This window comes from Lithobates pipiens, unplaced genomic scaffold (assembly GCF_037356315.1).
Source record: "Lithobates pipiens isolate NorthernLeopardFrog02 unplaced genomic scaffold, aLitPip1_a1.2 Scaffold_24, whole genome shotgun sequence".
Taxonomy (NCBI): Eukaryota; Metazoa; Chordata; class Amphibia; order Anura; family Ranidae; genus Lithobates; species Lithobates pipiens.
Window position 1 is genome coordinate 11,378,957 of NW_027507786.1, and position 21,603 is coordinate 11,400,559.

The following is a 21,603-nucleotide window of genomic DNA, read 5'->3' on the forward strand; positions in this document are numbered from 1 at the left end:
AAGAACTGTCTTTATTGCTCCCAGCCTGTTTTGTATTTCCCCCCCTCAGCCAATATAAAAAAATGGAAAGAATTTAGTTTAAAAACCAGACAGGTGGCCCTCTGACTTCGAACCTATCGGGGGGGGGTTCTCTTTACACCTCCCAGCTGGCTTGCCCTGCCTGCTGACACCTGTAGTTCCTCCAGCAGCTCCAGCGGGTCATTTTTGCTGATGAGCTCATGGGACATTTGCCCATGTTGCAGGAAATGTGCCTTTTCCTTACACGCCGACTGTTTTTCCTTGAATCGTATCAGGGATGAATCACGCCATCCCCTCGTATTCTCGGCAGTTATTTGGCTGTTTGAAAAAAACTGGCTGATTTTCTGTTTCCTAGTACGGTGAGACGGCTCTGACAGCTCTGAGCAGGCTCCTCCCCTCTCCTGCAGAGATATTTTCCAATCTGGCCAATCAGCACCCTGCGTTTTGCCCTGTACTGTCAAAATGCAAAGCTATCCACACACACACACACACACACACACACATACTTACATACACTCTCAGCTCAGTGAGCTCTGTACAGACAACCTGCTAGTGACACATTACTATTCTGCTAAAGTCTACAGGTTGGGCTGATCCTGTCACTTCTACGCTGAGATCCCTGGTCAGCTGCAGCAAAAGGATAACCTCAGCTCCAGACAAAAATTTTTTTTTTCCTTCTTCTCGCCTTTCAGCAACCCTGAGCCTCTAACTGGTATTATGGTTTAAAGAGGCTTGATTCCCTTCCTAAAGCAAATATACAAGGGCATCAGTCATTATCGTAGTAAGCTGCATCTGCTTCTTGGCTCAGGCTGAAGGAAAAAAAAAAAGAAAGACATCTTAAGCTGCTTGGAAGCCCCCACGCTGCCATCAGGGGACCGACCCAACACATGCTGCGTCTTCCTTGAGACACCCTTTCGGAGACGAGCCGATGAGATAATGAATAGAAGTCTTCCATTTCCCGAGAGGCGAATTACAGGTGTCTCCCCATGAGAAGATTTCCCGATGAACGGAGACGAAGATGAGTCTCGGTTGTGCATCAGAAGGCTCGTTATGACCATGGCGACTCCAGTCCGTTAGTGGGGATTCATGTGCGTTGCCGCCTCGCTCTGCAGTGGAGGTGATTGAAAGGGTTTTTTTTTATTTTTTTTGTTTAGTTTTTTTCTCCATTTGGTAGGGCAAGCTTACTCTCATAGAGAGAGAGAGAGAGAGAGAGAGAGACGATCGTGTCGAGAGAAGGGTTAGTGGAAAAGATGCCATCCATCCTGGTGGCCTCCAAGATGAAATCGGGACTGCCTAAACCGGTCCACAGCGCTGCACCAATCCTCCATGTACCAGCAAGGACAATCCCCCAGCCCTGTTACCTGAAATTGGGAAATAAGGTAGACGTCTCGAAGCCCGCTTACCCCAGTCAGATCTCGCTGAAGCCTCAGTATGGGTACGAGTCCACCGGGGAGGCATTGCCCATCAAGAAGATGGATTCTGAAGAAAATGTCTTTGACACACAGGTCAGTATACAGTCTGCCTCAGCCCTCATTGGGAATAGCATGTCTTGTTTAAAATGAAACAATTTCCAACAAAATTCTACTAGTGTATGAGAAGCTTTATACACTAATGTGTTTGTTTGGGGCTATATATCGATAGCGGTTGACAGAATGCACTAATCTGGCTTTATTTATAAAAAATCTCATGTACTGTATGACTCTACCCCCCCCCCCCCCCCATATGATTGTGCCCTGATTCTGGGGTTTGGTCAGTGATGTGTGTGGGCTATGGGGGACCTTCACAGACCTCCATCGATCCCAGGGGAAGAATTAGACTGCTGTTGACCAGCTTCTATTTCTCCCTTAATATTAAACCAGTGCTGGAGGTGTCTGCAGTGCTTGAACATGCACACATGGCTGGTGTTAAGTGCACATGTTTATGCCACAATCGATGCACAGATTGATCATGCAACGGTCGATTATCACATCTGCCTTATTTAGGGTAGTCAAAGATCTGCATTCATGGAAAACCACCAATGGTTAACGATTGATTTTATCCTTTAGTGTTGGATTTCTTGAGGCCCCCTTGGGACCTTTTTTTTTTTTTTTTTTTTTTTTTTTTTTTGCAGTTGCGTACACAGGCCAGTTGGCAAAAGCATGGGTTGTAAATGGAATGCACGCATGGGCTGTGTATGGGGTGCACGCATGGGCTGTGTATGGGGTGCACTCATGGGCTGGATATGGGGTGCACGCATGGGCTGTGTATGGGGTGCACTCATGGGCTGTGTATGGGGTGCACGCATGGGCTGTGTATGGGGTGCACGCATGGGCTGTGTATGGGGTGCACGCATGGGCTGTGTATGGGGTGCACGCATGGGCTGGATATGGGGTGCACGCATGGGCTATGTAGGGGGTGCACGCATGGGCTGGGCTGTGTATGGGGTGCACGCATGGGCTGTGTATGGGGTGCACGCATGGGCTGTGTATGGGGTGCACGCATGGGCTGGATATGGGGTGCACGCATGGGCTATGTAGGGGGTGCACGCATGGGCTGGGCTGTGTAGGGGGTGCACGCATGGGCTGTGCATGGGGTGCAGGCGTGGGCCGTACATGGGGTACGCGCATGTGCCGTGCATTGGGGTGTGTGTATGGGGTGCACACATGGGCTGTCTATAGGGTGCAAGCATGGGTCATATATGGATGACTGTAGCCTCTCTCATGGGCGTCTGCAGATTAATAATGCAAAATACCAGAGCCCAATCAATGCACAGATTGAATATCACCTCTGTCTTATTTAGGGTGGCCAAAGTTTTTCCTTTAGTCTTGGATCTCTTGAAGGCCCCCCTGGGATCTTTTCTGGCAGTTCTGTACATAGGCCAGTTGGTGCAAGTGTGGGCTGTGTATGGGGTGCAAGCATGGACTGTGTATGGGTTACTGTAGTCTCTCTCATGGGTGTCTGTGGATTAATAATGTGCAAAATCAAGGCCAAAGATCTGCATTCATGGAAAGCTACCAATGGTTTTAGATTACCTTTTCCTTTAGCGTTGAAGCACCCCTTGGGATCTTTTTTTGGCATATCTGTACACAGGTCAGTCAGTGCAAGCGTGGGCTGTGTATGGGGTGCAAGAATGGGTTGTATTTGGGTGACTGTGGTCTCCCTCATGGGTATCTGTGGATTAATAATGTGAAATACTAGAGTCTAATCAATGCACAGATTGATAATACAATGGCTGAATATCCATCTGTCTTAATTAGGGTGGCCAATAGTTGTAGATTTGTGTTTTTTTTTTTTCTTTTAGTGTTGGATCTCTTGGGCCCCCCTGGGATCTTTTTTTGGCAGTTCTGTACACAGGCCAGTTGGCACAAGCATGGGCCACGTATGAGGTGCAAGCATGGGAAGTGTATGGGGTGCAAGCATGGGCTGTGTATGGGGTACAAGCATGGGCTGTGTATAGGATTCAGGTATGGGGTACAAGCATGGGCTGTGTATAGGATTCAGGTATGGGGTACAAGCATGGGCTGTGTATAGGGTTCAGGTATGGGGTACAAGCATATTCTGTGTATGGAGTGCAAGCATATCTATCCTCTATGTACATGTATGTCTATTATCTGTCTATAGATCTATCTAATATCTATTTATGTAAGTGTCTATAAATATATTATCCATCTGCAACAAAAATAGGCTACTGTATTTAAGGAAAGAAAAAGAATGTCTCTGGCCTGTAATAACGTCACACATGCAGAGAATTTAATATCATATGCAAATAACATTGTTTATGTACCCGATACCGATAACATTTCAGTCACCTGACCTTTCTTGGAACGCTCTGTAGCTGGTGTAGTGATTGTTGAGCTTCTGTAACGTAGCCATTGCTGAAATGGTGGTGCTGTTTCAGTTTTATACATACACAGACATGCAGACGGTCACTGAGCATTCTCTCTGTCACTGTAAGGTGTCCGTGTATTTCCAAATTACAGACAGATCATTCTCTGATATCCTCTGTTTGGAGAATAGAATTTACTATGTGATCATTTCTGGAAAACGTGGTTGGAGTTTCACCCACTGGACATTAACAAGCAAAGCATGTTCTAAGTGCAGAACACATCCAGGGTGTCAGTGGCAGAAATTTTCCAGCATGCTGAGAAACCTTTATATTTATTTATGAAAAATAGATCGATGAGCTGCTCTGCGGCCACCTATTGGCTTTGTAGCTCTGGGGCAAACTATAGCTTTTTTTTTCTGTTCTATTTCACATGTGGGAGATGAAAGGAAAAATCCAAATTGATCAGAAGGGGGCAACAGTGATTGCCTGGGAAAATTCTTCCGTCTAGCACACTAATAAATTAGGGCCCACTAGGGCTTGTGTCTACATGTACTTCCTTGCAGCTAAATGCACGTCTTCAACGCACAGGTACAGTGCTGAGCCTGGGGAAATGAACTGGACATAATCAAGGTAGCTTTTATTATTGCAATGCAGTGCAGAACCCCATTCAAGGGTGGTACATGCTGCAGTTTGGCTGTTTTATTTACCATTTCAGATGACCGACAATCTGCCGGAATGCATGCAACATGGTTTTTCTTTTCTTTTCTTCTTCGCCTTTCTCCTCTTCTTCTCCCTTACCCTCTTCTTCTTCTTCTCCGTTCCCTTCTTCTTCTCCTCTCTCTGCTTCTTCTTTCTCTTCTTTTTCTCCTCCCTCCTTCTTCTTCTTCTTCTTCTTCTTCTTCTTCTTCTTCTTCTTCTTCTGCTTCCTTGTCTTTTTCTCCTCCCTCTATTTCTTCTTTCTTCTTTTTGTCCTCTCTCTTCTTTTTCTTCTTTCTTTTTTTTTAATGCATGTAATAAGAAGAACCCCAGCTGAGGGTGTATAACAGTGGTCTCTAAACTGCAACCTATTGCTTCTGACCCTTTGGTCACTATTTGTCCCTCTGACACTGAAAATGGGGCATTATTCCTCCCACTGACATCTATGATGGAGCGTAAATTCTTCCTCTAATACCAGTGATGGGGCACTATTCCTCCCACTGACACCAATGATGGGGCACAATTCCTCCCACTAATACCAATGATGGGGCACTATTCCTCCCACTGACACCAATGATGGAGCACTATTCTTTCCACTAATACCGATGATGGGGCACTATTCCTCCCACTGACACCAATGATGGAGCACTATTCTTTCCACTAATACCAATGATGGGGCACTATTCCTCCCACTGACACCAATGATGGGGACACTATTCCTCCCACTGACACCAACGATGGGGACACTATCCCTCCCACTGACACTAATGATGGGGCACTATCCCTCCCACTGACACCAATGGTGGGGCACTATTCCCCCCACTGCCACCAATGATGGGGCACTATTCCCCCCACTGACACCAATGATGGGGCACTATTCCTCCCACTGACACCAATGATGGGGCACTATTCCACCTCCTATCCACTGGGGTGCTGTGTAATTTTTTTTTTTGTTTTACTCCCACTGATCACCTAGCCTGAGGCATTATCTGCTTCCTCTGGCCACAGTCCCATCACACCAAAGTCTGTAGGACAGTAAGCTGGCCCCTTGTTTAGAAAGTTTGGAGACCCCTGGTCTATAACATGCCACTGTGTAGGTATAAGTGCATCTGCCCACCACACAAAAACTGCATACATTTTCCACCCCAGACATGTGAAGTAGATTGGCAGCATGCGGTCTGGGTGGTGACTTCATTGTTTTTCTCTCTTTTGAAGCTTCAGTTGCAAAGCCAGACAAACCGCTCACAGCACAGCACAGAAGGGGTTAATAGATGTCTGCATGAATTACTTAGGCTGGCTGTGCCCAAGCACTTGTGCCTCTTGCAGCCCTCATTCGCAGTGGCTGCCCTGCAGATGGGCCCCCCAGAAATGAATCATTTTTTCCCCTCCGGCTAACGAGAAGCGTTCTTGGAAGTCGCAGATTCAGACAGGTGTCGCCCTGAAGTCAGACGCAAAGGATGTGACTTTTATATTGAGATGAAGCGGTAAAGGTGATATTTTCAGGAACGTTTTAGCTGACCATGGTGGACAGTGTGCTCTTCTGTAGGAGAAAAAACATTTTCATATAGGATATATTTTGTCTTTTCTAATTCTTCCTTGCCCCCATCGTCAACATACCAATTACATTTTAAATAAAATCTCTGCATTTTCATTACATACCTTCTTTTTTTTATTTTTTTTATTTTTTATTTTTTTATAGACGCAGCAATGTCATCACTGGGTCTCTTTACTTCCCTATACAACGCAGACAGACCATGGCTGGTGGGAGGGTCTGTGTATAGCTTCATATAAAGCATACCAGCACCCTGCCTTAGTACTCCTCTCCAGAGCCCTCAGCCCTGATGTAATAAGCAGTGAGGTCCTTTTCGGGAGGACTTGCGTAATGTTAAACTGGAAGAGAGGGCATTTCTAGGCAGGTGGGCTCAGCCGCTGCTGCTACAGAGGGAGAGAGGGCACACTGCTTATGTGCAAGCTTTGAACCTGGAAGGTTCCTTGTTTCTGCGGTGTTGATGCCCAAAATATGGTACGTCCTGGCATCTAGGCAAAACGGGGAGGCAGGGCTGGGACAAAGGGTGGGCAGAAGGGGAGGCTGCCTTGGGTGCAGCGTGTATTGTAATGATGGGGGTTCCACAAGTTCCTTACACTATAAGACCGACAGGAGTAGTGACAGCGGCACCACTACTTCTGTCAGCCCAGTGCTGGAAGAGGAGGAGAGAGCCGGGAGGGGTTGCGGGCTATGGTCTCTCTCTCCTTCCTCCTTTTATAAGCTTACACAATTTGGCATCTTTGCCGTGGGCACTGGATGATCTTGTCCTGGCACTGCAGGGAGGGTCAATCATACTAAAGCAATGGATCGATCTTGGCCATTTCAGCAAGGACCAGGTAAAAATTTGATCCATCTATGGGTAGACTGGTTGTACTGAAGACAATCTATCGGTCGACTTCAGTACAACCAGCCTGTCAGATATTTTTGCATGCAATCACTGCTGGCATCTATAATCGCCAGCAGCGATCATTTGGGGGTTATTTACTAAAGGCAAATCAACTTTGCACTGCAAGTGCACTTGAAAGTGCACTTAAAGTGCACTTGGAAGTAAAGCCGCTGTAGATCCTAGGGGGACGTGCAAAGAAAATAAAAAACAGCATATCCCTCTATAGTGTGTACTTGCCTCAATCCAGAGCACTAAGTGTTATTTCTGTCTGCTGCCTTCTTTCTCTGCTATCAGCATGAATCACTTCTGACCAGTTTTTCTGACACCATCAGATAAAAGGAGACAGAGAAGGGAGCTCCAGCACACAGCCTGTGACTGACAACCTCTTGTGTGCTGTGTGAAGTGGGGGGAGGGGGGGTTGTCCCTTCCCACCAATCAGCTCTCAGCAGTCTCCTCACTGAGCTCCGCAGAGTGTAACTTCAGCTCTCCGCTCCCTTTTTTTTTTTTCTTTTTTTCTGAATGCTCAGATAAGCTTTATAGATTCTGGACTTTGAACTGATGTAGAGAAGAGAAGACTGCAGATAAACAGGTACAATATGTAGGAAAATTTGTGTAATCTCGGTGTATCACCTGAGGCGACTGGGTTATAGATTACAACCACCTTAAAGCGGAGTTCCACCCAAAAATGGAACTTCCGCTTTTCCAATTCCTCCCCCCCTCCCCCTCAGGTGTCACATTTGCCACCTTTCAGGGGGGAAGAGATACCTAATGCAGGTATTTTGCTCCCACTTCCAAGCTAAAACCCCCGAGCCACCCACGGGTATCTACGCCACTTCCTGTGTCCCCTCCCCCGCTGTATTCTGGGAGACACACAGGTCCCAGAAAACAGCAGGAACCAGTGGGATTGCGCAGCACGAGTCCCGCATTGCGCAGTAGGGAACCAGGAAGTGAAGCCACAAGGCTTCACTTCCTGATTTCCTTAACAAAGATGGCGGTGACAGCACCCGACAGCCGAGGGATAGATCGGCTTAGGGTGCCGACATCGCGGGCGCCCTGGACAGGTAAGTGTCCATATTTTAAAAGTCAGCAGCTGCAGTATTTGTAGCTTCTGACTTACAAAAAAAAACAAAAAATGGCGGAAATCTGCTTTAAGTAGCCAAACCCCTTTTATGATTTATACACCTCCTATTGGATATTTCCAAAGAGCTCCAACAAAGTGAATGGAGGGTCTGGAGTGTGGTGAAGGTGGGTATCAATGGGGGTGGAGCAGGTACCCAATCAAGAGAACCCGTTGCTTTGCCCTCATTGGGTGCATGGACAGGTTCCTTGTATTTGGCATAAGAAGGTTGTAATTTTTTTTTTTTTTGCTGACTTTGTATTCCCGAACAAATGTGAATGAAGTTTCCACAGAAGCCTGCTCTTCTCCCAAAGTAGTAAAGAGTCACAGAACATATTTTAGCTGTTTTTTTCTTTTTTTTCTAATGACAAACACATTGGAAATGTGTTACTCGCTTGAAAATGGGAGTAGTAGCGGGAGGCTCAGCGATGGAAAGTGTGAAGAGGGATTTTGGCAGAATGAGAACGTCTTCCTATCACAATAATATGTTCCTGTTCTTCTCAGCAATTGCTACAATACAGAGATAATTGTAAAGCAGATCTACGCCCTGAATGGAGGACATTTCATTTGCTCTCTGCACCGTGTATTGTAACCCAGTGTCATTTATTTCAATAAAATGCTTGTTTTCACCTTTTTTTTTTTTCATCCTTTGTTACATCCTAATGCTGCTGATCTTTGGCAGCCTCTTTACTGCCACTTCCTTTTTATATGCACTTCCGCAATGGCTGCAAGGCATTTCTCAGATGGTGACAACAGTGCGCCATGTCTGTTGTGTATTGGCCTCCCCATTGGCAGTCTGTATGTGACTGGGTGATAACACAGGAGAACAACGGGGGGGGGGGGGGGGGACATGTCTGTTGTGTATTGGCCTCCCCATTGGCAGTCTATATGTGACTGGGTGATAACACAGGAGAACAATGGGGGGGGCATGTCTGTTGTGTATTGGCCTCCCCATTGGCAGTCTATATGTGACTGGGTGATAACACAGGAGAACAATGGGGGGGGGACATGTCTGTTGTGTATTGGCCTCCCCATTGGCAGTCTATATGTGACTGGGTGATAACACAGGAGAACAATGGGGGGGGCATGTCTGTTGTGTATTGGCCTCCCCATTGGCAGACTATATGTGACTGGGTGATAACACAGGAGAACAATGGAGGGGGGGGACATGTCTGTTGTGTATTTGCCTCCCCATTGGCAGTCTATGTGTGACTGGGTGACAACACTGGAGAACAATGGGGGGGGGGGGGCATGAACAGAGCATGGTGGACTGTTTAATAGGAAGTGTTTAACCAGTTGCCGACCGCCCATAATTTTAGATTTACTGTTACAGGACAGCCGTGCTGTGCAGAATTACGTATATATACGTACTTCTGCACTTCCGGGGAGGGGGCATGCGTGTGCCGCTGGTGTACCGCTTCTGCTGTGAGTTGTTGCAGCAGAAGCCGATCAGAGGGTACCAGCAAATGAATGTCCACGGGCACCTGCTGATCAGCGAGGTGACAGAGTGGCTGGATGCTGTCCTTTTATTTTGGGGGCCACCACTGGAAATCATGGGGCCCTGTGCAGTCTAAAACTTACAGAGTGCGGGTGTTAGGAGTATGTATTGTACAGAGTGTAGATTCAGGATTATGCAACATACAGAATACAGGTGTTAGGAATATGTATTGTACAGAGTGTAGGTGCAAGAGTATATAACATACAGAGTTCAGGTGTCAAAAGTATGTATTGTATAGAGTGCAGGTTTAGGAGTATGTATTGTACAGAGTGTAGGTTCAGGATTATGCAACATACAGGTTTCAGGAATATGTATTGTACAGAGTGTAGGTTCGAGAGTATGTAACATACAGAGTGCAGGTGTCAGAAGTATGTACTTTACAGAGTGCAGGTTTAGGAGTATGTATGTATTGTACAGAGTGTAGGTTTAGGATTATGCAACATACAGAATACAGGTGTTAGGAATATGTATTGTACAGAGTGTAGGTTCGAGAGTATATAACATACAGAGTGCAGGTGTCAGAAGTATGTACTGTACAGAGTGCAGGTGTCAGAAGTATGTACTGTACAGAGTGCAGGTGTCAGAAGTATGTACTGTACAGAGTGCAGGTGTCAGGAGTATGTATTGTACAGAGTGTAGGTTCAGGATTATGCAACATACAGGTGTCAGGAATATGTATTGTACAGAGTGTAGGTTCGAGAGTATATAACATACAGAGTGCAGGTTTAGGAGTATGTATTGTGCAGAGTGCAGGTTCAGGATCATGCGACATTCAGAGAGTAGGTTCAGGAGTATGTAACATGCAGAGTGCTGGGGTCAGAAGTATGTACCATACAGAGTGCAGGTGTCAGGAATGACTGTTGGGAGTATCTTAATATTCCATCTGCACACAAAAGCAAAAAAAAAAAAAAAAAAAGTTCCCACTCAGCCTTTGGGCCCTCCTGTTAAACTAATGGGGCCCAAGGAACTTTATTTTAAGTGCTCGGAGCTGCGGTCCTCAGTAATATTCCTCCTGCATCCCATGGAAAATAGAAATCTCCTTCTCTGTCGCTGGGGCCCCCCCCCCCCCACTGGATTAATGGAGTCAGGGCCCAATACAGGCGGGCCAGCTGTACCCTCCTATCAGCAGCCCTGCCTTATTTTATTTCCATGGAGACCCCGTTTCCAGGTTTATTGAAAAATCAATACAATTTCAAAGGGGGGAAAAAAAATATTGAAAAAAATTACATTTAAAATGTATTATTTAAAATAAATCTTATATGAGATTTTAATGAGTTTACGTCTTCTTCTTTCAAGCAGTTTCTGCCTTACCTGTTCAATAGCTTCAAACTTTTTAATAATTGAAAATAAAAGTTCATTTTTTTAGCTGAATGCAGCTTATCCCGCCAGTACAGTGGAAAAAGAAATCTATTCAACCTGTACCCACCCTTCCTTTTTCACAGATAGAAGAGAAATACGTGTTTTGTAGATTGTGACCTTTTGAAGTGAAAGTTCCCCTGTTAAAAAAAAAAAAATGTACATTTTCTTTTTTTGTAAATTCTTGTTATTGAATTTTTTATGTGACGTATTTGCTGAATGTTCTTCACTTCCTCAGATACTTTCTAGTGAAGTTTTCTTTCCTCTTTCTATGATTTTTGTTTATTTTGTTGGCATGGGTGATGTCATATGAGATTTCCCCCTAAATTCTTGTTTTATTGACATCACAAGACATAGATCCTACCAGGACACTTTCATCAGTAAAAACATGGCAGTGGTTGTATCCCTTTCCCACTCTTTATGAAAGGAAAATGCAATTTGGTTGGAGTTTCACTTTAAGGTCTCTTTTGTATGTTCAGAAATAATAATATTCATCACTTTTCAACATTCTAACCCAGCTTTTGAAATGATTACCGGCTCAGTATGTAGGTGACAGGTACACTTTACTGCCCATATGTGGGGTGCGTGCGGAGGGGGGGGGGGGGCTCGCACATGTTTACACTGAAGTGGAATATTTCCATAATTTTGGAAATTACCTGTAATCAGTGCCTTTTTTTTTTTTTTTTTTTTTTTTTTTAAAGGGTCTGTAATTGCAGCTGATTTGTTGACCGGTATTTGGCCTTCCAGATGGCAGCGAGCGTTTATATTTAGTCTTTTCTGTGCAGATCATTTTTTCCTACAAACAAGCTGGAAAATTCATCCTAATGCCAGTTCTCCCGGGAATGCCGCCGAAATTTATATAGGCATATACAGAATATTTGGAGTGTTTTATTTATTTATTTTTTTAAATAAATAAAGGTTGTTATTTTTTATTTATTTTTTTGTTAACCACTTGACCTCCAGAAGGTTTTACCCCCTTCATGACCAGATAATTTTTTACTGTTCAGCACTGCGTTACTTTAACTGATGATTGCGCGGCCATGCAACACTGTAACCAAATAACATTTATATAATTTTTTTTTTTTTACACAAATAGAGCTTTCTTTTGGTGGTATTTGATCACCAATTTTTTTTTTATTTTTATTATTATTATTATTATTATATAAACTAAAAAATTATAAAAAATTGTAAAAACATCAAAAACCTGAAGGGAGGAGCCACTGTACTAACTATGTGATGTTAGTACCGTAATCTCCCCTGTTGAGCTATTGTGTTCTGACAAGAGGACACAACCCCCCCCCCCCCCCGCCAGAACACCCTGGTCAGCGCTTCCAGCCATTGGCTGAGAGCGTTGATCGGATGCCGATTGGCAGACCTTTTTTTGGTCATGCCCCTCCGACAGAAGCCTGTGCGAACGGCCGGCTTCTGTCGGACTGGCTGCCATACATTCGATGCCGTTCAACATTTGACCCATGTGTGCTAGACTTAACTGACACTGACGTCTCTAGTGACACTAATGCCTTGTACACACGAGCGGAATTTCCGACAGAAAAAGTCCGACAGGAGCTTTTCATCGTATATTCCAATCGTGTTTTCGTCCCATCAGATTTTTTACGTCAAATTCTGAGGGACCTAGAAAGAGAACATGTTCTAAATTTTTCCAACGGAACAAATTCCTTATCGGGGAAAACCGCTCGTCTGTATGCTGTTCCGACGTACCAAAAACGACGCATGCTCTGGAGCAAGTACGAGACGGAAGCTATTGGCTTTTGAACTTCCTTTTTCTAGTCCCGTCGTATATGTTGTATGTCACCACGTTCTAGACGGTGGGACTTCGGTGTGACCGTGTGTGTGCAAGACTGCTTGAGTGGAATTCCGTCTGAGAAACCTTCAGAGTTTATTCCGACGGAAAAACCACTCGTATGTACATGACATAATACATACAGTAATCGGTGATAATACTGTACTAATGACACTGTACTAATGACACTAATGGGTGACCGGGTTGATCAGAAGGGCAATCAAGGGCTTAACTAACAAGTGTGCCTAACAAGTGTACTTGCGCTGATTTAAATCTCGGGATCTGGCTGTCTTTTTCTCCCTGAACTTGAGTTGACTTCAGGGTGAAGAAACAGCCAGATCGCTGTTCTGTGTGTTTGTAAACACAGAACTTTGTGCTGTGTTGGCCACAGCCCATCAGCAGGTATACAGCCGAAATCATTGGCTGTAACCTGCTGACAAACTTGTGCTGTGTCCAATCACAGCACAGGTCAGCAGGGGGCTCCACTAAACCACAGAAGTTTGTCTGGCTGTGCCGCCCGCTAGCAGTAAATGTATAACACTCACTTTTTCACCATGAAAATTGGGTGCAAATAGCGTGTGCGTGTTATACGCTGACACTTCAATTTAAGTTGCCTCGGAGGGGACAGGGAGCGGGGCGGGACAAGCGCCGTCAGATTACATACAGTGAGAGTCTCCTGTTTACTTGGTGGCCTCTGTAATAGGAAGTCCCATCTCCTGGGCCGCCATTGGACCACTGTTCTGTCTATCATAGGAGATTCTCAATGTATGTAATCTGTCGGCGCTCGTCCCGCCCCATCCCTGTCCCCTCTAGGCTGCAGATGGCCATCGATCAGGCTGCGCTGATGCCAATGGTGAGGCTGTTGCTTTTAAGGCAATGGTGAGGTTTCTGCATTGATGGCAATGGTGAGGCTGCTGCATTGATGGCAATGGCGAGGCTGCTGCATTGAGGGCAATGGCGAGGCTGCTGCATTGAGGGCAATGGCGAGGCTGCTGCATTGAGGGCAATGGCGAGGCTGCTGCATTGAGGGCAATGGCGAGGCTGCTGCATTGAGGGCAATGGCGAGGCTGCTGCATTGAGGGCAATGGCGAGGCTGCTGCATTGAGGGGAATGGCGAGGCTGCTGCATTGAGGGGAATGGCGAGGCTGCTGCATTGAGGGCAATGGCGAGGCTGCTGCATTGAGGGCAATGGCGAGGCTGCTGCATTGAGGGCAATGGCGAGGCTGCTGCATTGATGGCAATGGCGAGGCTGCTGCATTGATGGCAATGGCGAGGCTGCCTGCATTGATGGCAATGGCGAGGCTGCTGCATTGAGGGCAATGGCGAGGCTGCTGCATTGAGGGCAATGGCGAGGCTGCTGCATTGAGGGCAATGGCGAGGCTGCTGCATTGATGGCACTTGTGAGGCTGCAGATGGGCATTGATCTGACTGCATTGATGGCAATGGTTAGACTGCAGATGGGCACTGACCCTTATTTTGCTTTAAAGTTCCTTATTTAAAAAATTTTTTTTTTTTCCTAACACTTCACTCTTAAAATTAATGTGCATGTTATATGCCAATTAAATATGGTAACTAAGCTTAAAACAGCTCCCACCCGCTTCCAACACCTTTACTAACTAACCTGTAGAAGGAAGATGCTTATACTTACCTATTCTCAGGGTGGTCTGTTCCAGTCACATGATTGGCTCCCAGTGGCGGCTTCAGGGGAGAGGAGGAACAGCTGACAAGAGATGCCTCATAGTAAGCCTGTGGGTGATGTCTCCGCCCATCTATTCCAACCGCCGGTGCTCTCTCTTCTCTGATGAAGCCGCATGCTGGGGAGATCACATGACTGGCTCGGAATGCCCTTAGAATAGGTAAGTATAAGAATCTTCCCTCTACAGGGTAGTTAGTATAGGAGTTAGAAGGGGGGGGGGAGCAGTTTTAGGCCTAGCTGGTTAGAGCCTGGAATTCTACTTTAAGGCTCAACATCAGGTTCAGTTCTAACCCATCCACTACCATCTTGTAAAGGCAGCAGGGCTTTGCTTCCCCATGACTGTGAAGACTGGTCTTCACATCACTGGTGGGATAATGATCCCACAGCAGCAGGAGAGATGGGGGAAGCACAGATCCACAGAATGGATGATGATAATTGTAATACATTTTATTTTATATAGCGTCTTTTAAAGGTACCGTCTCAAATCGCTTTACAAAAAAGATAAAAGACATAGACAGGATGAAATAAAAAGACAATTACGTGAAAGCTTGTCTAAAGAAAAATGTTTGAATGATTTTGGAGAAGATGAATCTCTGATGTTCCTTGGAAGTGAATTACAGAGTTTTGGGGCATAGCAGGAGAAGGCTCTGGTCTCCCTTCGAGTAAAGCAGAGAGATCCTTGCACTGCAGATCCTCAGGTACAGCTTCCTCTCCAGCAAGGAGACCAGTGAGCAAAACACTCAATTCTCACTTAACATCTGGTGAGACTAGCAGTCAGAGGCAGCAATGGTTTAGCTGATCTCATACTGCAGATATACAGCTATGAACCTGAGGGCACAAAAAGTACACCTTCTATGTTTCAGGAGGAATTCATGACCCATTCAGTACACTTTTCTTCATGCTCGCATTTAATATTTCTAGATGTTCGCTATAATATAACAAAACCTAACTTTTTAAATTCATATCTACTGTTTACCTCTTGCAGCACTATATATAGATAAGTGACACACCCTGCTGCTTATTAATTACTATTCTGCCCACACCTCACTGCTAAATCTAGGTCAGTGTACACAGCGCTGTACTACTGACACAGCGACCTGTATTCTCTGCACTGCGTGACTGGTGCACAGAGCATGGCCGTATAGAGCAATACAGAATCAGCAATGTGCAGAAAGATATTGCATGTTCTGTAAGGTGGTTACAGAACAACATACAATGGAAATGTCAGCATTTTTCAGTTCTGTTTAGAAATACAGATGAATGTAATCAGCAAAGTGTAAATAATCTTATCAGCTTGGATTCAAGTTTTGAAAACCGTGAGGCAGACACCTGCCTAGTGCAAATCGGACTGCCTGGAAGTAAAGCCTAAGTGACCTTAGACCTTTTGGAGGAGGTCCCTCCAATCCCTGAGTCCTAACCTTGTTCTTCAAGGGGAAACTCTAACCCTAACCCCAAGTCCTAACCCTAAGTTCTAACCCTAACCCTAAGTTCTAACCCTAACCCTAAGTTCTAACCCTACGCTAACCCTAAGTTCTAACCCTGCGATTCAGTGCCGGTTCCCGCATCATACGTGAATCGCACACTGCTTCACACTGAGATCTGCGAACCACTGGGGGGGCTTGGCAATGTAAAGTTAATGACCCCCCCCCCCCCCCCCCCCAGATCGGTTCGCACTGTCAAATGGTGCAGGAATCGGATTACATGGGTGTGAACATCCATGCAGTCCAATTCCAGCGCTGACCAAAAAAGAGGGTCCTGCATTATTTTGGTGCCAATGCGATGCAATTTCAGCCATACAGTTTGTATGGCTGAATTTGCATCGCACAGACGTTGCATGTGGTGTGCACAGCAATGCGGTGTGAATCGCATGCGATGTCTGTCATCGCACAAGTGTGAACCCAGCCTTAGTGTAGTCCAAATAAAAAAAAAATAAAAAAAACACAAAGATCAGCACAAAGGACATTACTATTAATGCGCTGTGTCCCTTGTGCTGCTGGCTCCTGGTTTACTTGAAATTCTTCTCCATCAATGCCTCCCGCCCACCCCCCACCACTGTAATCTTCCAATGTAGTGGGGGGCTAATAGAACTGAAGGAGCTATTTCAGTATGTGCACTCATCATGAGAGACTCCCAACTATGCTGACCCTTTCTGCCCAACTCCTCCATTCATAGAAGCCGATACTACAATGTCTATCAATGAAACACTAGCTATGAATGGAGGGGTCAGACCTTTTATTCATCTGCTCATCTTCCATTCATAGCCAAGAGACTAGTACTGCATCAGGTCTGCCTGCTTGTTGATTGACAGCGAATGGCAGTAGGCTGACTTGAAAGCACAGAGCAACCACGATCTTCCCCTTCTTAGGTCCCCCAGCGGCACTCCTGGCTCATCCTTCTGTTTAGAGTACCCCATAGCAAGTCGCTTGTTCTAGGGGCCCTTGTGCATGCTCACTCCTGAGCCCCACTCTGTGTGTCCATTGACTTGGCTTGGCCCCACCCTCTGATCCCTCCTCACTGGCTATGATTGGTTCCTGCTGCTGTCTCTGAGCCAACGGGGAGAGAGAGAGATGCATGCAGAAGATTTTTTTTTGTTTACTTTAAAGAGGTTGTAAAGGTTTGTTTTTTATTTTCTAAATAGGTTCCTTTTAAGCTAGTGCATTGCTGGTTCACTTACCTTTTCCTTCGATTTCCCTTCTAAATGTTTTGTCTTTGTCTGAATTTCTCACTTCCTGTAAGCTTGCCCCCATCATCCGAGCCGTTCTGGCTGGGGGTTAGTCAGCGTGCTCACCCCCTCCCTTGGGACTACATCCTTGTAAAGGAGTTGTAAAGGCAGAAGGTTTTTTTTATCTTAATGCATTCTATGCAAAGCCTTCTGTGTGTAGCAGTCCCCAGCACCCCCTAATACTTACCTGAGCCCCATCTCTCCCTCCTAATTGGCTGAGACACAGCAGCATCGCCATTGGTTCCCACGGCTGTCAATCAAAGTCAGTTAGCCATTCAGGGGAGGGAGGGACAGGGCTGAACAGCAGCTCCGTGTCTGAATGGAGACACAGAGCTGTTCCCCCATAGCAAACTGCTTGCAGTGGGGGGGGACTCAACAGGAGGGCGGGGCCAGGAGCAGCAAAGAGGCACCCGAGAAGAGGAGGATCCAGGCTGCTCTGTGCAAAACCAACTGCATAGAGCAGGTAAGTACTATTTATAAAAAAAAAAAAGACTTTGCAATCATTTTAATGCAGAGAATGCATTAAGGTAAAAACCACAACACGGATCCCCTTCACCTGTCGTCCCGCCTTCTTCTGGCCCCTCAGGCCCTGGGGCCCCTTACAGTTGTAACGGCTGTACCTCGCTGATGGCGGCCCTGGCTGTGATCTCGGGGTGCAGTCAGGGACACGGCATCTTCAGGACAGTTAGCAAATCTTGGACAGTTGGCAACTATGTAACCGGAGGAATTGCTCCTCCATTGATAAAACAAAAAAGGTTAAAATGTAACTGTTAAAGTAATGATGTCGGCTTGACCAGCTCCAGACTACAGCACTTCTCTTTGACTTGGATGTGGTAAATGGAGTATGAGGATGAACTGGCTCATACCGTAGAGGCAGCCGTGTGTTCTGTTACTGTATGATGCTGATATTGTACTCTTTACATGATAAATCTCTGGGGCAATGGAGGATTTAATTATATCTTGTAAATGTAATGCACTATACATTAGATTCCAGCCTGAAAGACTCGCCTGGGCTATTAAGGATGCAATCATATTTGTTTAAATGACAATGAGCTTTTAAATACCAAACATACCTTTAGGAGGATATGGCTAAATATAGCATGCAATTCCATAATGTGAGTGATCCCTATGCCCTGCGCTGCTATGGAAACGCTGCTCACAATTTACATTGTTGTTTGCCGGGAATATATTACACACGTTACTTGCCGTTCTCATAACTTGTAATTCTCAACTGGGGCTGGAATTCTGAATGACCATGGACTGACCGCCATGTTGTTCTGCCCTGTCCTGTGACATGATATCACACATTGCAAAGACATTCTGGTTTGCTGCATCTCTGCCCACCCTAAAGGTGATCCAGTTTGGGGGAGTCTGGTGTTTTTGCAAGAAGCAATCGGGACCTCATGCTCCCCATTCCTTGTATACAATTCATGCAGTATCAACGCAGCATTAGAGACCGTTGTAAGCACACTATCGTCTATCAACCATTGCTCATGAATGTGCTTGTTTTGCATTCTTATTGTCTTTATTACTCCATTTAGCCCTTCTCGCCCTGCCCCGGCATACCATTACCTGGGCTATAATGCCTGGAAGGGTGGAAAGGTCTGCCCAATCGTGTGTCCTCCGTGACTAGCCATCTGATTGGGAGCCAAACCAGCTGGCTCCCTATCATTTCTAGAGACCGGCAGCTGTTTTTGACAGGTCGGCAGGCCCAGTGCTACCACTAGGCAAACTAGCGCACTGCTGCCTAGGGTGCCCGGGCACTGGTGTTCCTACTCTCTTCTCTTTGCAGCAAGCAACTAAGTCTCAGCATCAACAGGCAGCCGCAGCTCCGTTCTCACATAGTGTCAGAGGTACAGTGGTGGCGGAGGACTGTGTCTGTGTCCCGACTACCGAATGAATGGGAGCAAGCAAACATTCATTGATGGGCGCTGGTGAAGCTGCATTTGATGGGCGCTGGTGAGGCTGCATTTGATGGGCACTGATAAGGCTACAATGAATGGAAGCAAGGAAACATTCATTGATGGACACTGGCGAGGCTGCATTGATGGACACTTGGGAGGCTGCATTGATGGGCACTTCATTAAAAAGGTGGAGTATACATGGGCAGGGCAAAGGGGGTGGAGCCAAGCCCTACAGGTTGGTCCCTCTGCTAGAAGCATGCAGTGAGTGCGATCTCAGCACAGAAACCTCAGTTGTCCATTGAAGCGTATGTGGTTTGTGGGTGTTAAAGTCCACCCTCCTTGCCACTGTATATATATACGTTACGTGGGTGGCAAGGGGTTAAAGCTCAATTTAACATTCAGTTTAAATTATCTAAATGCATTCCGGCAAAACAAAAGGTGTTCCATGTCTTTCACTTAATTTCCTAAAGCAGTTTCCTAAAGCAGTCACAAGCCAAGTAGAAAAGCCTGTCCTCTGCCAGTAAGGACTTTTGCTCTTATTGTGGAAGCAGTGGTCTTTCTGCAGATGTCTTTTACACCCCATACTGTGTCAAATCTACATCTGTGCAATTGGTATCAGTGGGAGGAATCGTGTCCCATCATTGATGTCAGCGGGAGGAATAGTGCCTCATTGTCTTTCACTAGGAGGATTAGTGCCCCATCATTGGTATCAGTAGGAGGAATAGTGCCCCATCGTTGGTATCAGTGGGAGGAAAAGTCCCCCATTGTTGGTATCACTAGGAGGAATAGTGCCCCATCGTTGGTATCAGTGGGAGGAATAGTGCCCCATCATTGGTATCAGTGGGAGGAATAGTGTCCCATTATTGGTATCAGTGGGAGATATAGTGCACCATTATTGGTGTCAGTGAGCGGAATAGTGCCCCGTCATTGGTATCGGTGGGAGGAATAGTGTCCTGTCATTGGTATCAGTGGGAGGAATAGTGCCCCGTCATTGGTATCGGTGGGAGGAATAGTGTCCCATTATTGGTGTCAGTGGGAGTAATAGTGCCCCGTCATTGGTGTTTGTGGAATGAATAGTACCTCATCATTGGTATTGGTGGGAGGAATAATGCCCCATTGTTGGTGTCAATAGGAGGAATAGTGCCCCATCATTGGTATCACTGGGAGGAATAGTGCCCCATCATTGGTATCACTAGGAGCAATAATGCCCCATCATTGGGAGGAATAATGCCCCATTATTGGTATCAGTGGGAGGAATGGTGCCCCATTATTGGTGTTTGTGGAAGAAGTAGTACCTCATCTTTGGCATTCGTGGAAGGAGCAGTGCACCATTGTTGGTGTCAGTGGGAGGAATAGTACCCCAAGGGCTAAGTAATAGCAAGCAAAGGACCACATCTGGCCCATGGGCCACACACCGTTTGGAGACCACTGAGCTACAGCATCAGTAGGTCAGAGGTCACCTGGAGTCTTATTGTTGTTGCCCTGTCACCTGCCTGACCTCACACCCCGTCTCCGAGGAAACTGCTAAAGACACTGGTCATCATAACAGCCAGGGAATTAGCATTTTCAGAGGCGGTCTGTATTAGCAGTTTCCATTCTTCCTCAATATAGGCTTCAGCTCATCTCCAGGGTGTTCTGGCACACAGGCTGTGTACATTTATATATTTATATTATACTTTCTGTCTCTAGAGCCTCAGGCTTTAACAGTGTACATTTAACCTGCAGGAATAAATCCGGAGTTGTATGTGTGTGCTCTGCTGTGTCACACGGAATTTACATCTCCTTTAAATATATCCATGACAACCACATAACAGAGCCAGGGATTGTCCTGCGGTCTCCAGTCTTATTCTCTATTTATATATTTGAGGATTACTGGTGTGACTGGGCATAACATTGATGGGTTCTGTATGTATTTGTTTTCCTCTGTGTGCTTGTGTAATACACGGCGGGATAGATTGCTGGTGTCAGGTCTCTCCAATACACATAAGCAGGTAAAGCCGACAGCAGAGCTAAACCCAACTGCTAAAAACTCATAAAAGCTTTGACACGTAATTATAATTTCAAAAGTAATTTTTAATATTTCAAAATCCACCAAAGTTGGTATTGCCCTAGGCGGTCTACCGGCCACGGGTGCTTAGACATTGAAATGAATTGGCTGCCCGCATGCGCTTTCTCCAGAGACGTTCAATCGGGTTCAAGTCTGGGCTCTGGCTGGGCCACTCAAGGACATTCACAGAGTTGTCCTGTAACCACTCCTTTATTATCTTGGCTGTGTGCCTAGGGTGGTTGTCCTGTTGAAAGATGAACCTTCGCCCCAGTCTGAGGTCCAGAGCTCTCTGGAGAAGGTTTTCATCGAGGATGTCTCTGTACATTGCTGCATTCATCTTTCCCTCCATCCCAACTAAAAATACCGACAGTATGATGCTGCCACCACCATGCTTCACTGTAGGGATGGTATTGGCCTGGTGATAAGCGGTGGTTTCCTCCAGACATGACGCTTGCCATTCAGACCAAAGAGTTCAATCTTTGTTTCATCAGACCAGAGAATTTTGTTTCTC

General features: G+C 45.9%; 1 protein-coding gene across 1 annotated transcript in view; it reads left to right on the forward strand.

Moving 5' to 3' along the window:
* Positions 1–507: 507 nt before the first annotated feature.
* The window catches only part of NAV2 (neuron navigator 2), a gene marked incomplete in the record, with an annotated part of 348,087 nt that continues 326,991 nt past the window's right edge, over positions 508–21,603 (forward strand). Inside the window, 1 exon segment of the mRNA XM_077453608.1 lies at positions 508–1,523. Coding sequence (XP_077309734.1) covers positions 1,269–1,523 — 255 coding nt within the window.